This window comes from Erythrolamprus reginae, chromosome Z (assembly GCF_031021105.1).
Source record: "Erythrolamprus reginae isolate rEryReg1 chromosome Z, rEryReg1.hap1, whole genome shotgun sequence".
Taxonomy (NCBI): Eukaryota; Metazoa; Chordata; class Lepidosauria; order Squamata; family Dipsadidae; genus Erythrolamprus; species Erythrolamprus reginae.
This window is the reverse complement of record NC_091963.1, coordinates 9,470,138-9,487,445: the sequence shown is the minus strand read 5'-3', so window position 1 is coordinate 9,487,445 and position 17,308 is coordinate 9,470,138. Positions and strand designations below refer to the sequence as shown.

General features: G+C 42.9%; 1 protein-coding gene across 7 annotated transcripts in view; it reads right to left on the bottom strand.

The window, feature by feature from the left end:
* The window catches only part of GALNT11 (polypeptide N-acetylgalactosaminyltransferase 11), a 35,984-nt gene that overhangs the window by 375 nt on the left and 18,301 nt on the right, over window positions 1–17,308 (bottom strand). For 6 of the 7 annotated variants that reach the window (XM_070767453.1, XM_070767457.1, XM_070767454.1 and 3 more), the window contains exons 7-12: window positions 16,263–16,380; window positions 13,925–14,077; window positions 11,896–12,114; window positions 8,239–8,343; window positions 4,163–4,300; window positions 221–2,678 (exon numbers count right to left, since the gene is read on the bottom strand). In XM_070767453.1, coding sequence (XP_070623554.1) covers window positions 2,547–2,678; window positions 4,163–4,300; window positions 8,239–8,343; window positions 11,896–12,114; window positions 13,925–14,077; window positions 16,263–16,380 — 865 coding nt within the window. In that variant the 3' untranslated portion in view covers window positions 221–2,546. Of the gene's footprint in view, window positions 1–220; window positions 2,679–4,162; window positions 4,301–8,238; window positions 8,344–11,895; window positions 12,115–13,924; window positions 14,078–16,262; window positions 16,381–17,308 lie in introns of those variants that run through there. The other variant, XM_070767459.1, reaches the window with a different exon arrangement.

Here is a 17,308-nt window from a genome sequence, read left to right as displayed (position 1 = left end):
AAATGACCATGCTAGTAGTTCAAGTTATTTTTTTTCCATTTTGGACATCCTTACCAGCTATAGAACCTGCTCTATTGTAGCCCCTACCCACCCACCCAAAAAAAAACTCAAACCAACCACCCCAACTTTTGATTATATCTTATCAACCACCAACAGACTGGCTGGTTTCACTAATTTAGAAAAAAAGTACTGTTACAAAAGTTAAAACTTATAACTGGAATAAGGTAATCAAGCATTTAATGTACACTAGAGACCAAAGGGACAGTTGCTAATATGAGTGTCAATAACACCTAGTGTTAATACTGTAATAAAAATGCAATACAAAATACATAAAAATGGATATTTGTTTTCTCTCCATGATATTGCAAAGATAAAACCATAAAACATTTTTCTAGACGTAGTTTTATGTGCTTCCTGATTTTAAAAAAAATCTAAACCTTAACTAGAATCTAGTCCCATTCATAATCTTTAATGTGGGCCTTAAACTGCACTGCATAAATTAAGGACCAGATTTCCCAATTAAAGTTTTCAATCCAGTATCAAATTCAAGCTTTTCACAAATATTTAGTGTATCAATAACTTGTAAAATCATCTGGTTATTTTTAACCTCTTCACAAACAAATGGGGTAGAACTGAGTATGGTAAAAAATCAAGCAATGTACAGGTAAGTCCACAATAATCACTTAGCAACCATCTGATGTTACAACTGATCCAAAAGGAATTTATGACCTGGATTGAAAATTCTGACAATGGAGGCTTTTGTTCCTCCATAATCAAAAATTTGGGCATCTGCAGCATCCCACAATCATTGATCGTGTTTTACGATGGTTTTGCTAAAAACTGACATTTGCATCTAATTTTCAGCAAAAATGTGTCCGTAGAGAACCATTGGTTTGCTTAACAACTGCAAACACAATTGCTGTTACAACCTACAACTCTCATGGGCAGTCTCTATTACACTCGGTCATATATAACAAATTACCTATAAACTTTTTTAAAATACTACTTTGTACACCGTGGCATTCCAAATTGCCTTGGAAGAAAAGTTATTCCAAGACACCTGCCCTTTGCCCCTCGTTTGTCAATCATCCTCTTATGCCGAATTTCTCAACCTTGAGTTTAAGATATCTGCATTTCTATTCCCAGAATTTCCCAATCAACGTGCCAGGTGAGTGTTGTGATTCAGCCTGAGGCTCCTCAGGGACCGGCTGGAGCTCTGCCGGATCCATGCCCAGAGGAGGAGGACAGTGACCAGGAGGGGGAGGACCAGGCAGACGGGGGAGAGGAACGTCAGGAAGAGGAGGAGGGAGAGCAGCCTGAGACCCCCGGGGAGGCCTCTCCCCAGCTAGTAGCCTGGATTCATTGGATGAAGATGCACAGGCTATAATAGACATGAGGCAGAGACGTGCAGCTCAAAGAAGGGGCCAATTAGAAAGGTATTTCCACCCCTGAATTGGCAACAGCTGGGTTTGGGTGTGGTTCTCCTCAGCAGGGTTGAAAAGGCAGGCCCGCCCTTACAGTCTTGTGGAGAGTTATCAACTGGGAGTCCTGTGACCTTGCTTCGATTATTGGCGTCTCTGATCTTGGCTTGTGGCCTAGAAGGCTGAAAGACTTGGGGGAGGCGTGGGTTTTAGTATCTCCAGTGTTATTTTTGCCAGCAAGAATCCTGTTTTATTGCCTGGCCTTTGTGAAACCTCTGTGAAACTTCATCGTGTTCCTGTCTGTAAGAACAGTTTTTGTTACCTGTGTTTGCTTTCCAGTACATAAACTGCCTTTGCTTTTTACCAGTGTGTCTGGATACTCTTTTTGGTTGGTGTTGGCGTCTGGGGGGACCCAGACAGAACAGTGAGGAATTCTGGGAATCAAAGTCCAGACTGTTTTGACGCTGCAAATCCTACAGTCACCTATATGGGCTTCCTGACACACAAGGGAGCCTTGAATGTGTGTGTGTGTGTGTGCGTGTGCGTGCGTGCATGCAGTACTGGGGGCCGCAATGAAGCAGACAAGTGCTACTTGGTCTTCGGAATCATTAAATTGGCATCCTGAACTGGTTCAAATATTATAGGACATGAAGATGGAATTGAATTAGATTAAAATTAACATTATTTACAAAAAAGATATCGAGTTAAAAACGTTATTTTCTCCAGAATTCCAGCCATAAATTCAAATTTAAAATATATCATAATACTTCTGCAAGAAATACTGGCAAAACAGGGTAGGTTTCTGACACGACTATTTAGGCCGGCTTCATTAGATACATCCACTAATTAAATTACATTGTCCTAATTATGACTTAGACTATTTCTGTATGCTGTTGGACTCCCAAGGAATGTCATCGCACTTCTACTCCTTCAGAAAGAAGGATCAAGGAATGCAACCACTTCTGCTCCACTTGAAGTCTGTCGTGCATTGTGATTTCTAACCTTCATTAAAACAGTTTATTTTAAGTGTTCAGGGATAGAAATAGCAGCAAGGATGGCCAGCCTTAGGAAATAATGCACTAAGCTAAGAGTCCCTGCACAAGTGGGCATTCCTTGAGGTGGTGCTCAATTCTCCAGGCGCCACTGCTGAAGGGAGGAGCCATCGCATATGGCCATAGTGACGTAGCCTTTGAGATTAAGTGGATCAACTATCTTCATGCACTGCCCAACAGATACCTGATACAGCCGATTGTTTTTCTGCAGAGAGAAACATAGCAGATGAGATAAAACGGTTCCAAACCTATATTTTGTAGCCAAATTATTCCTTTTGACAAGCTGATGAGGTTACTTAGGTGCTCCCGTGCCAGCTCTGCCTTTACTAGCAACAGTAACAGCAATAACATTTGAACTTATACACTGCACCATAATGCTTCACAGCGCATTCTGGACAGTTTACAACGTATGCATTTGAATATTTTCCCCAATAATCTGGGTCCTCATTTTATCAACCTTGAAAGGATGGAGTCTGAATCAAACTAGAGTCTCCCAGAATACAGTACTAGGCAATGGGGCAGAGTTATCCTCAGTGGTGGGCTACGAGCCGGAACGCTAAATTGCGCTCACCGCCGCGGCTCGTAAGTTCTTGCGGGACCAGTGTGATTTTTCTACTGCACCTTTGGAGGTAGCAAAATCGCACACGGAGCCGCAGGTAAAACCTCGCCAAAACAGGCACAATTTTGCTACCCCCACAGATGCAGCAGCAAAATCGCACTGGTCCCCCAAAAACGTAGGACCTGCGGCGGCGAGCGCAATTTAGCGTTCCAGCTCGTAGCCCATCGCTGGTTATCCTGCAATACTACATTCTAACCACTGCACTACCAGGGCTCTATAGATTTTATGTTTTAGTCTTCATAAACTGTGACTCACCAAAAGATTACTTTTGAATAATTATTAAATAATTATTAAATAATCCTGTCAACATTAAAAAAAACTATTTAAGACACATGCTTTTCCCTGTGCCCATGTAAACCTACCAATCTGGTCTTGAAAGGCCCAGTTTTCATTAACAGGACTTCCATTCTCCCACAACTAGTTTTGTGCTTCTATAAATTTATTAGTCACCAATAAAACTAAAATGCCATGTGATAATTGCCAGTTCACAATTCCAGTTTTAGACCTTGACCACTTCTATTAGTGAATTAAAGCTAGGTACTTTGGCGCCATCCTACTCCTAACAGGTATTAGTGGGCACCTAGCTAGAAGGTAGGTAGGAGGCAGTGAGTTCTAGACCTGCCTTACACAGGAAAACTAGCTGGGTGATTTTGAAGCAGTCCCTTTCTCAGCCCAAATCACCTCGCAGGGTTGTTGTGTGGGGGGGGGAAGAGAAGGAGAAAGAAGTATTAGGGATGCTCACTGCCATGGGTTATTTTTAAAGTAATAAAGGTGGGATAAAAATCAAATAAGTAAGTAAACTGGATTTAAACTTTCAAAACCATCAAACTGGTCAAAAGCATTTTTTGTCCATGTGGCATATTCCTAATTGGGGTCCTTGCCTTTGTGAAGTCAGTGGACCAGTCAGGCTAAGCTAGGCATTCTCGTGAATATCTAGCTTCCACAATAACCTGTGTAAACAGGAACTCATCCATGCACAAAGAGAACTAATTCTTAAGCTTATATAAACTTTAACAATCTTTAGCCAGAGCTACACTAGACTAAAATTCATCCTGGCCAAATTCACTTACCCCAAGTAGCCACTGCTGAGAGCCTCCTGACCCATGGCATTTCATAAGGCGTGGTGGATCAGACGTGCGTGTTTCAGATACATCCAAACACAAGAGGTTATTTAAGATTAATTCATGATCCTCGTTATATATCCATACCTATGAAAATAATGGCAAATATTTTAGGATCATTAGGGACCAATGAATTGAGGCTGGTTCAATCACAAAGGGTAGAAAACTACATACACTTCTCTTTCACTATCTCAGTATCTTCACTACATTTTCGCCTCTTGCTTTTGGTTTTCTAGCTTTGAGCAAAACTATTTCTTACTTCAAGGAATGTTATTTGAGATGACATGAGGTTGATCACCCAAGGAAATTATGAAGTTATTAATCACTTCTGCTCCCATGACCCTTTTCCACCATCCAGATGGAACAGCAAGAAAGGTTCTCATATAGAAATAGCTGCACTGATAGAAGAGCAAATTAATTAGCCTGATTGGCAAGTTCATATTTCCAAACTGATAATATTCTGCCGTTAATTAATAACATTAGCCGAATTTACAGGTGCTAACACTGAATGAAGAGGCACTTACCGCTGAATACATACCAAGCAAATAAATTAATTTCCTATTAACTTTGCTTCTGTTTGGATGATCTCAAAAGACCCCACCCACTTACCATTTGTTTCCATCTGTTCTACAGACATATTTCCAGCTTTATTAGATTTGTTTCATGTAACATTTACTTAAATTCAGAACTTCTTTCCAAAACTTAATATTTTCAATATCAAGTATATTTTCCATAATCCTACCCAGCGTGTCCAAGGGATTTGGAAAGCTGATTTCAATGCTTTTAAAGGGCAGCTAATGAAACAAGCTAGAAACATGTTGCCACACAGAACACAATATTAACTAAGGCACCCTTCAATATTCAATATACAGTAGTTGATTTCTGAAAATATTGAAGAGATTTCAGAAAAAAATGAATTAAAAAGTGATTTACTCCTCTCACTTTCCATAGAGTAGCTCAATTTAGGCATAAATGTAAACCAAACTATAAATTATGGGGTTTTTTCAAATGTATCCTCCACTCCAGTAGTGCAAATTAGTTTGTAAGGGTCTATGGAGATACTCAGTAATCCAGGTCATTGTAATCCTAAAGGTGCTTTTTCAAAAGGCAACTGTTTTTCAAAATTAACAACTATCATGGCCAAATTGTATGAATGTTTAGTAGGCACATTGTTGTGATTGGTTAATTCATGGGTTTTTTAATTAGTGTTTTGTAATTTTTTACATTTTAAATTTGACTTCCTTTTAATCTTTTTGTATTTATATTGTTGTTGTAAGCCACCTTCAACCCTAAGATTGGGCATCTTAGAAGTTGAATTAAATAAACAAACAAGCAACGATGGATTAAAATAAGGCAAGCTTTTGGGAAAATAGGAACTTGACATGTTAAGAGAGATCAAAATTAGCAAAACAATAAGACAGGGGTCGACAAAGTTGTTCAGAATCTAGGAGCCAGCCAAAAAATTTAGGAGCCAGAATTTTTTTTAAGCAAACTTGGTTTTTTGCCGAGTCTCCACCTGACATCGCTTTCACCCCCTCCCCCCCGGCGCAGGCCTGGCTCCGCCGAGCCGGCTCTGCTGTACTCCCGTCGGGATCCGAGGGGAGACCGTTAGTCAGAAACCGAAACAGAGAAGAAGGAAAGGGAGACCGGGCCGGGGACGCGGGTGAGGGGGGGAGGAGGGGTTACTGGTCGGAAGTCACCGCGCACGCGGCCGGAGGAGGAATGAACAAAACCTCACGCCGGGAGGGGAGGGGCTTCCGCTTCTCTCCGAAGGCGGGTGAGCGGCCAAGATCAGAGCGTCTGTGTGCGGTGGGGGGGAGTGAAGGGGTTCGAGTAGGAGGCGGAATGGAGGCAAGGGGGGGGAGGGAGAGACGCACGCAAGCGCAGGGGACGCTGGGAAAGCAGCTCGCTCCGAGGTTGATGGGCGGAGCTACGGAAGCCAAGATGTACCATTTCTGGGCGTAAACACAAGGCGGGAAAAATATACTGTATACACATACAGCAGTGTTTCCCAACCTTTTTGGAGCCGCGGCACATTTTTCATATTTTCAAAATCCTGGGGAACATGGGGGGGGGGGCGCTAAAAAAAGTTTGGACAAAAAAAATCTCTCTTCCTCCCTTTCGCTCTATTTCTCTCTCCCTCCCTCTTTCTCTCTCTTCCTTCCTTTCTCTCTCCATCCCTCTTTCTTTCTCTCTTCCTTCCTTCCTCTCTTTCTGTCTCCTCCTTCCTCTCTCATCTCTTTCCTTCCTCTCCCTCCCTTTCTCTCTTTCCTTTCTCTCCCTTTCTGTCTATCCTTTCTATCTCTCACCCCTTCTCCCTCTTTCATTCCCTTTCTCTCCCTCCCTTTCTCTCTCATTCCTTTCTCTCCCTCTTTCCTTCCTATCTCTCTTTCTTTTTCTCCCTCCTTCATATCTTCTTTCTCTCCCCCTTCCTCCCTCTTTCCTTTCTCCCCCTCCCTTTCTCTTCCTTTTTCTCTATCCTTTCTACTTCTTACTCTTTCTTTCTCTCCCTCCTTCATTCAATTTTCTCTCCCTCCCTTTCTCTCCCTTTCTCTCTCTTTCCTTTCTCTCCCTCCCTTTCTCTTCCTTTTTCTCTATCCTTTCTACTTCTTACTCTTTCTTTCTCTCCCTCCTTCATTCAATTTTCTCTCCCCCCCTTCCTCCCTCTTTCCTTTCTCTCCCTCCCTTTCTCTTCCTTTTTCTCTATCCTTTCTACTTCTTACTCTTTCTTTCTCTCCCTCCTTCATTCAATTTTCTCTCCCTCCCTTTCTCTCCCTTTCTCTCTCTTTCCTTTCTCTCCCTCCCTTTCTCTTCCTTTTTCTCTATCCTTTCTACTTCTTACTCTTTCTTTCTCTCCCTCCTTCATTCAATTTTCTCTCCCCCCCTTCCTCCCTCTTTCCTTTCTCTCCCTCCCTTTCTCTTCCTTTTTCTCTATCCTTTCTACTTCTTACTCTTTCTTTCTCTCCCTCCTTCATTCAATTTTCTCTCCCGCCTCCCTCCCTCTTTCCTTTCTCCCCCTCTTTCTCTTCCTTTATCTCTATCCTTTCTACTTCTTACTCTTTCTTTCTCTCCCTCCTGCATTCAATTTTCTCTCCCCCCCTTCCTCCCTCTTTCCTTTCTCCCCCTCCCTTTCTCTTCCTTTTTCTCTATCCTTTCTGCTTCTTACTCTTTCTTTCTCTCCCTCCTTCATTCAATTTTCTCTCCCTCCCTTACTCTCTCTTTCCTTTCTCTCCCTCCCTTGTTCTCCCCTGGGGCTGCCTGTGCCTGCCCTGCACCACCCAACACGGACGGACAGCCCCCGGTCGTCGGTTCGTCGCCCCCCACCCCCCCACGGAGGGAGATCAGGCTGGCGAGGGCGGTAGAACTACGTCACCAGCCACTGGAGGGAGATCGGGCTGGCGGGGGGCGGCGAATCCACCTCCCCAGCCGCGCGGAGGGAAATCCGGTAGGCGGGCGGGTGGCCGCGGCTCCCTGCGCGCCCCTGGAAAAGCGTACAGGGAACGGTGCCCGGGGCCGCTTTAGCCGCCCCCCGCTCCTCCCGCCATCTCCCCGCGACTGCCTGTGCCGCTGCAGCCGCGCCCCCCCCCCCGCTCCCACCGCCAGTGCCCTCCCGCCGGGCCCCAAAGGACACTTGCCGATGACGACAGGGAACCTTCAGCTGGGCGGGCGCTGCCGTGCCGGTGCCTCCGACCTCCCGGTTCCTGCTCGATGCCGCGGTTTCTGGCGCTCTCCTGCTGGGCCCCAAAGAAGGAAGGCGGGAAAAAGGCGCGAAGAATGGAGCTCTCCTTCCTGCCTGCCTTCTTTGGGACCCAGCAGGAGAGCGCCAGAAACCGCGGCATCGGGCAGGAGCGGAGAGGTCAGAGGCACCGCAGCGCCCTGCCCAGGCGGCACACCGGTTGGGAAACGCTGACATACAGTACAGCAGGCAACATTTTCTAGGCGCCAGACAACATTTTCTAGGCGCCACTGGCGACCAGGCGCCTGGGTTTGTCGAACCTTGCAATAAGAGGTTTAAGGAAACTTGCCTGATTTTTATTACTGTAGTCACATTCCTTGACCACCAGAAGTCCACCTTTTTGACTCGGGTGGCTTTGAGCTGCCAGACATTTATTAGTGTGAAGGTGATGCAACTATAAGGAAAAGAAACACAAACACACTGAGAACAACCAATGTGAACAGAGGTCAAATTCTCAACCACCCTTCCTTCCAACATTCCTATTATATTCTCTAAGAACAAAAGAGTGAGGAAGAATAAGAAAGGAGAAAACGGGTGGGTGGGTTTCCAAACATAAATTGTCAACCAACGTTTTCAGCTTTATTTCACTGGGATATTTCACAAATGAAATATTTGTCTCATTCTATCATTAATATTTGCCACCGTTCTGCTGGGCCAATAATCAACTTAGCAAAAAAGACACACAATAGACAGGGTCATAAGATCTCTCCTTAAAAGTCATCCGATCACCTTGTCTGGCTACAACTGCAATATTTACGTCCTGAAAAACACGACTTCTAGAAGTGGAGACAGTGTAATTTGTGAGGAGTATCACTACTTGGCAGCTTTAAAACAGATGATATGCAAGTAGAAAACTAACTGGCACAAGTGACTAAACTTTAAAAACAATTCAGTGCTAGAAACCAATGCTACAGAAGGACTTTGTATTGAAAGTAGAGCAGTCACAGTACAGCGTAGGCAGGATTAAGTTTTACACAACATAACAAATAATTAGCAGTATAACAAATAATTAGCAGTACAGTATTAAGAAGGGAGATGGGAATGAAATGGTTAATTATAGGCAAGCTACACAATCATGGAAGATTGTTTTCTTTCTGAGAGTATGCAAACATCCCAGATTACCTAAAAATATTTCACAAAAATCTGGATATCTGTCTGGACAGTTGGGGTGCATAATTTAATCTTCAGAGAGGGGTGGCATAGAAATTCAATAAATAAATAAATAAATAAAATTGGACTTTGAATTTATTATTTTGTATTTTTTATATGTTGTAAGCTGCCCTTGGTCCTTGGAGAAGGGTGGCATATAAGTTAAACAAACAAACAAGTAAGTAAATAAGTAAGTAAGTAAATAAATGATTACACACAGACACTATTTGTTCACAAAAGAAGTACAAACCTATTCGGGGACTTGGTATAAACATCATTTTTTATGGGATAAAGTACTCAAAACTGATTCTGATACAGTGCAACTTCATTCATTCATTCATTCATTCATTCATTCAATTTTTATGCCGCCCTTCTCCTTAGACTCAGGGCGGCTTACAACAAGTTAGCAATAGCACTTTTGAACTTGTTTACAAAAAAGTAAAATTGAAACTCCAGTTTGCTTTTCTTCCCTTTTTTTTCCTTGCCCAGAAATTAAAGTTAACTTTAATTCAAATTCAGCTAAATGGTGGAACAGAATTAAACTCTTTATGTTCTGACTCATCCAGCAGCGAGAGGACTCAGGGATTCAACACTACATGCAGGATAAGAAGAGAAGCCTTATCAGATAATGGTAGCCAGAAACTGAAGTCTGGTAGCGCTAACACATTTTATCTACAATCAAATGCCCGGTGGTTAAAGTGTTTTCCTTTAATTTTCTCTTTATTACAGGACAGTTCCAATTACTCTGCGGAGGTTGAGAACTGCAGAATTCACATGCATAAAAGATTTCAGACAACCTGGAAAAGTCTTAACCAACATTGTGGAAGCTGTAACATGTTAAGTCACTAACTGACAGTATACTTGTAATCTCTCACACATATAACCTGCGTCTGCAAAACCAACCCACCTCCCCATCTGCCATAGCTTCATCCCAATCTAAATCCTACTTCATCTTAACCATTTTGTGCCTCTAATTAACTGAATGATGAACAAGAGCTTATGCCTTATAATAATATTTATTAGTCTGAAACCCCTCCTGACTCTTAGATGGATGCATGGATTTCTATTAGCCGGTATTTAGAAAACGTCTTTAGATTCTTTTACTTGAAAGAGTTAGCACATTAATAATATAGAATTTCCTACAAGGCTATGACGGTCATTGGTTTTATTTATTATTTATTTATTTATTAGATTTCTATGCAGCCCTTCTCGGCATTGATTGATTGACTTAAAATTGATACTTAAGGGCTGGCATAGACTGCTATAATAAGTACATAAGTAAAACTACAGTGATCCCTCCGGTTTCGCGAGGGTTCCGTTCCAAGACCCCTCGCGAAACTCGATTTTTCGCGATATAGCGGTGCGGAAGTAAAAACACCATCTGTGCATGCGCGCCCTTTTTTTCATGGCCGCACATGCGCAGATGGTGGAGTTTGCGTGTGGGCGGCGGGGAAACCCCATCTTCGGCTCCTCGCTGCTGCCGCGCTGCGGAGCAGATCAGCTGTTGGGCGGCCGAAGGAACCTTCCCTGGGTCTTCCCGCCGCCCAGGCAAAGGGGAAACCCCAAGATCGCTTGCCGCTTGCCCGTTCACCCGCCCGCCCGGCTGCTCGCTTGCCCGTTCACCCGGCCGGCCGGCCGCTCCGCTTGCCCGTTCGCTCGCCAGCCCGGCCGCTCCGCTTGCCCGTTCACCCGCCCGGCCACTCGCTTGCCCGTTCGCCCGCCCGCCCGGCCGCTCCGCTTGCCCGTTCGCCCGCCCGCCCGGCCGCTCCGCTTGCCCGTTCACCCGCCCGCTCGCTTGCCGCTCGAGAGCAAGAGGGGGAGAGATAGAGAGAGAGAAGGAAAGAAAGAGATGAGAGAGGGAGGAAGGAAGAGAGTGTGAGAGAGGAAGAAGCAAGATAGAGAAAGAGAGAGAGAAAGAAAGATGAGAAAGGAAGGGAGTGATGTCATCGGGTGGAAAAATCGCGATATAGCGTTTCGCAAAGATCGAGATCACGAAACTCAGGGGATCACTGTATTGTATTTTGAAACTCTGCTTTTAATTATGAATGGATAGTAGACAAGAAAACAGGAGGGGCTGTAATTTTTGGAAATCCACCACTGTAACTAAGAATGGGCATTTTTTTAAAAAGATGACAGCTCCTGGACTTTATAATGTACTCTGCCTAGAATTTAGATTAAAATGTCATCCCTTTTACACTTTGTGGATACCAAAATAAATCACTTTGATTTCTGCTGATTTCTACGTAGCTCCTTTATATATACTGTACTGTATAGCTAAGAGAAGCAGAGGCTCAAGGATTGAAAGCTATCAGAACAAAAGCTGAATGTGTACTTTTACCCTGGTAAGTAGGGCAGTACTCTAGTTACATCATCTATAAATTGATCCAAAAAGGAAAAAAAAACGTTAGGCAAGCTATTTGCCTCCCCAGGCTTTGCTGCCCTTGCTGATAAAGAAAATAACATGGCAAGTGTGCTTATAAAAATCAGATTTTAAAAAAAAATGACCACCACTGACCATTCAGTTATAACGTGGTGTCTTTCCCTTAGTTTTTAGTATAGGTCGTAGAAGACATTCAGAAAGATTACCATAAATACTGTTTGCTCAAACAGAAACCAAATGACCCAACGGTTAGACATCTTTATCCCCATTATTGCAGTGTATTAGGTACAGTATTTTAAAACTTAGTTGTTGCTTTGTACTAATATACGTCCTTTCCCTTCAAATACTACTTTAAAATTTCCACGTCTAGATTTTTAAAAGCTTGAATTTAAATAAATCCAACAAACAGCCCCTTACCCTTCCTTGTTGCAGTATTTTTGGCCTTTTCTGTGCTTTATTGAAAAAAACCGGAGGCTGGACCTTGGCATTGGGCCCAGAGATTTGCATCTCTGGATACACATTGTCTAAATACCATTTGAATGATTTGCAGTTCAATTTTTTTCTTAATTCCACACGGTCAGTAATATTCCCATAGTTCCTTGTTCGCAGCTCTGGACGTAAGGCAAAATATTGTTCCTATTTGAAAAGATTCAAGATAGCAAAGACAGTCACTGTTATTCCTGTTATGCGAAATGAAGCCCAAGAACAGGTAGTCCTCAGTGAACAACATTAACTTGTGGACTGATGGCTCTGTTGCTAAACAACATGGTTGTAGGGAGAATGATGCCATGTGACCACGGCAACCCATGCAGCAGGTCTGATTGTCGCCGTTAAGCGAATCCTGCATATTATAGAACAGAACAGAACAGAGTAGAATAGAATAGAATAGAATTTTATTGGCCGTGTGATTGGACACATAAGGAATTTGTCTTGGTGCATATGCTCTCAGCGTACATAAAAGAAAAAGATAAATTTGTCAAGAATCATGTGATACAACACTCCATGATTGTCATAGGGGTCAAATAAGCAATGAATAAACAATCAATATTAATAAAAATCTTAGGATACAAGCAACAAGTTGCAGTCATACAGTCCTAAGTGGGAGGAAAAGGATGATAGGAATGATGAGAAAAAACTAGTACAAATAGAAGTGCAAACTTAGTAAAAAGTCTGACAGTGCTGAGGGAATTGTTTGTCTAGTAGAGTGATGGCCTTCGGGAAAAAACTGTTCTTGTGTCTAGTTCTCTTGGTATGCAGTGCTCTGTAGTGACGTTTTGAGGGTAGGAGTTGAAAAAGGGTTATGTGTTCACTCTTTGTAATCTTTTCATTGTGCAGGTCACAAATGTTGATTATGTGTGACTGCAGGACACTGCAAATACAGTAATTGCAAACCAATGACCAAGTAAGCCCTCTAGTGGTATTATATGAGGTTATAGTGGCCACAATGTAAGTCTCCCCATTCAGTTGTTGCAACTCCAAACGGTTGCTGAATGAGTGATCATTAAACAAGGACTACCGCTAACAATGGTATATGGGGGGGGGGGCCGTTAGGGAGGGGGACAGAACTGATTTCTCTGAGATATACATTCATATTCATATCATGGCACCGGACCAGATTACCTCAGGGACCGCCTTCTGCTGCACGAATCCCAGAGACCAGTTAGGTCCCACAGAGTGGGTCTTCTCCGGGTCCCGTCAACTAAGCAATGTCGCCTTGCGGGACCCAGGGGAAGAGCCTTCTCTGTGGCGGCCCCAGCCCTCTGGAACCAACTCCCCCCAGAGATTAGAACTGCCCCCACCCTCCTTGCCTTTCGTAAACAACTTAAAACCCACCTCTGCCGCCAGGCATGGGGGAATTGAGATCCTCTTTCCCCTTAGGCATTTACAATTCTATGCATGGTATGTATGTATGTATGTATGGTTTTTATATTAATTGATTTTTAATCATCAATACCAAATTGCTATTATACACTGTTTTATTGTCGCTGTTAGCCGCCCCGAGTCTCTGGAGAGGGGCGGCATACAAATCCAATAAATAAATAAATAAATAAATAAATAAATGAATAAATAAATAAAACAAATAAATAAAATAAATAAATAAAATAAAATAAATAAATATTCTTTCCCCAACTAAAAATTACAAAATACTACTGAAAAAAAAAAGTTTTATATTATGTTTCCAACATTCATGCCTCTGTTACGGCATGTGTCGAAATTTGCAGAGAGGGTCTAATAAACAAAAGAACTAATGCCCTAGAAACAGAAGACATAACAATGCTAATTTCCTTCAACAGCCGTAATTTCAATAGATTTTTTTTTCAGGAAGGTGGGAACAATTCTTGGATCCTTACTTTGCTCCCTTCACAGATATAATGAGGTATATTTCTTCTCCCACCCACCCACCCACCCCACCTCACCCAGTAACATACAATTGTGGCAGCCTTGCCTTGTATTCATCCATCCACACGTGCGCGAGGCGTAGAGAATTATGCGCCATTGTGTCCTGCCCGCCTGGAGACCCATAGGGGCGCCTTTTACGGAAGATGTGCCCTACTCTGGAGCAGGGGATGATGGTAAGTTTGCCTCCACACATCCAAATCTGTTCGGAAATAAAAGGACTTGGTAAGATATTTGTACTGAAGACATATTGATATTACACATGAGTTTCTGAAAAGGTTTGCATATTTGCATAACGGTTGCATTTGGATTTTACTAATAGCTGAACGATCTCATTCAGGATGACCACAGCCCCATAATGCCCTTCCAATAACATAGAATGACAGCCAAAAGGTTTTGAACACTGTTATTCCTTGACTTACAATGGTCCATTAAGCCAGTGATTTTCAACCTTTTTTGAGCCGCGGCACATTTTTTACATTTACGAAACCCTGGGGCACATTGAGCGGAGGGGGGGGGGGGCAGCTAAAAAAAGTTTGGACAAAAAAATTCTCTCTCTCTTCCTCCCCTTCACTCTATTTCTTTCTCCTTCCCTCTTTCTCTCCCTTCCTTCCTCTTTCTTTCTTTCTCTCTCCATCCCTCTTTCTTTCTCTTCCTTCCTTCCTCTTTTTTGCTTTCTCCCTCCCTCCCTACATCCCTCTATGTCTTTCTCTCTCTCTCCTTCCCTCCCTCTCTTTCTCTCTCTCTCTTACTTTCTTTCTCTCTCTCTCTTTCTTTCTCTTGTTCTCTTTCTCTCTCTTGCTTTCTTTCTCTCTTGTTCTCTTTCTTTATCACTCGCTCTTTCTTTCTCTTGCTTTCTTTCTCTCTCTCTCTTGCTTTCTTTCTCTCTCTCTCTTGCTTTCTTTCTCTCTGAGCTTCGCGGCACACCTGACCATGTCTCGCGGCACACTAGTGTGCCACGGCACACTGGTTGAAAAACACTGCATTAAGCAACTGTTCAAAGTTAGAATGGCATTCAGTTAGAATGAAATCATTTATCACCATTACAACTTTTGCAGCATCGCCCATCTGCCACGTGATCAAAATTCAGACGCTTGGCAACTGGTTCACATTTACAACCATTGCTGTGTCCCGGGGTCACGTGATCACCTTTTGCGACCTCCAAAGGGAAAACCAGATTCACTTAACAATCAGGTTACTACCCTGTTTTCCCCAAATAAGACGTCCCCTGACAATAAGCCCAATCAGGCTTTTGAGTGCATGTCTTATTTCAGGCTTCAAAAAAATATTAGACAGGGTCTTGTTTTCGGGGAAACACGGTAACTTATCAACTGCAGTGGTTCAATTAAAAGGTTGTAAAATGGAGCAAGTCACTTAATATATGTCTCACTTAACAACAGAAATATTGGGCTGCGGCTCAGTTGTGGTCGTAAATCGAGGACTACCTTTATTGTTAAAGCCCTCTATGTCATGGGTCCAAGATATCTGAGGAGCTGTCTTTTCCCTATAGCAGGTGTGTAAAACTCAAGACCCGCAGGCCGCATCCGGCCCAGAGAGTGGTTAGATTTGGGCTACAAGGCTACCTTGGAAACCGCGATGGATCGCTGGCCCGCAGTGCCTTTGCCAGAAAAAATGGAGCCCAGGACACCCAGGCACCTCCACCCTGTCTCCCTGATGTCAAACGCAACCCTGATGCAGCCCTCAATGAAATAATTTGATACCCCTGCCTGCCCTGTAGGGTCAGCCCCACTCGTGCTGGCAGAAGGGGCTACTGTGGACCCCATCAACAAAGGAACACCTTATCACAGGAGGCAAGATCTGACCCCTCTGTTTCATCCCTCAGAAAAAGCCTTAAAACATGGTTATACTAGCAGCTCGCATAGGGTCCGGAAACAGAAGCTACTGGCTGGGGGTGTTTTGTGTACTAGCATCATTCCCATTATTTTTATTTTGTTTCAATATACTGTATATATTTCAATATATTTCAATGTATATGTATATGAGAGAAAGAGAGAGAGAGAGCGATCTTATAACAGTTCTTTCTGCTTTGAGATAAATAATTATTCTCACAATAATTTCACGTATGCTAGATAATTTTTTCGATATGTAGCAATGGATGCTTTACCTAAAATAATCTCAGAGAAACTATTACTCTAGAATTTCTGTTTAGCTTTATGGAGGGTTTTTTGTTTTTGTTTTTTGAAGCTAACTTCATCTTGGCAAAGGTCTTTCTAGCTTTTTAAAATAAGAAAAAAATCACGCTGTTGTCTTCGGTGCTGCAGAAAGCAATCTCACAACAATACTGCGCAAACACCTCCTGATTTTGAAAGTGGCCTCAATCAATCATCCAAGAATGAAGAAGAACACCCTCCCAAAACCAAACTTACCCGAAATGATATTTCCAGATTTTCCCCTCCCCAGATGTCCATGCCACTGTCATACTGTCCAAGCGCGTTGAAATATTCTCTGTCCATTGCGAACAAGCCTCCTGCCATTGTGGGAGACCTAAGATGAAAATGAAATACTAGCAAAGTCAAGCCCTGGCAGAAGTGGAAGTAAGAAAGGAGAAACATAGATGTACAAGAAATTACTAGGTCAAGAAGCTAACCAAACCTCTTGGCTGGGGCAGCCTCAGGAGACAGCAGTGGTCATTGCATGAAGGGGTCAGGGCTTGACCACCCAGGGCCACCTTGGTCAAACACAGCTCTGCAGATGAGTGGTTGGAGTGCAACCAGGAGCTACTGATTTGGCCCTCTAAGGCAATCCCAGTTTATCATGTGGCCCCTTGGAAATATTGCCTTGCCCACCCCTGCTTCTATGGTTTCGCAGGATGGCCTTGTTGCCTTGTAAATTTAATACAGAAAATAAAAGAAGCAGTTGATCATAAGCGTAATAAAAAGAGAGAGAGCTAATTTTATTATTTATTGATTGTTGTACATCTTTAAAAAAAAATAAAAATGGAATTATTCCAAAGTTCTGGCTTCAAATCTTTAGTTAAATTGAAGCAGTTTCCCAGGGAATATACTACAAGTGTATATTAATGATAATAATATTAAGGGTACTGACAGTGTCTTTCCTCCAGCCTTCATTTTAAAATTCCATATAAAATCAAATGTCTGTGGTTTGGCATGATACAGTTATTATATTTTTACCAATCACTTTTAGTGATAAAACTACTTCTCTGGTTTTAAGTGAAGTTATTCATCCCATTAGAGCAGAGTTTTATCTCTCTCTCTCACACACAAGCCCCCCCCCCATGCCCCCTGACAGAGGTGTGTCTTCAGAGCTTTACGAAAGGCCAGGAGGGAGGGGGCAGTACATATCTCCAGAGGAAGTTCGTTCCAGAGGGCTGGGGCTGCCACCAAGAAAGCTCTTCCCCTAGGTCCCACCAGATGACATTGTCTGGCCAACGGGACTTGGAGAAGGCTGACTC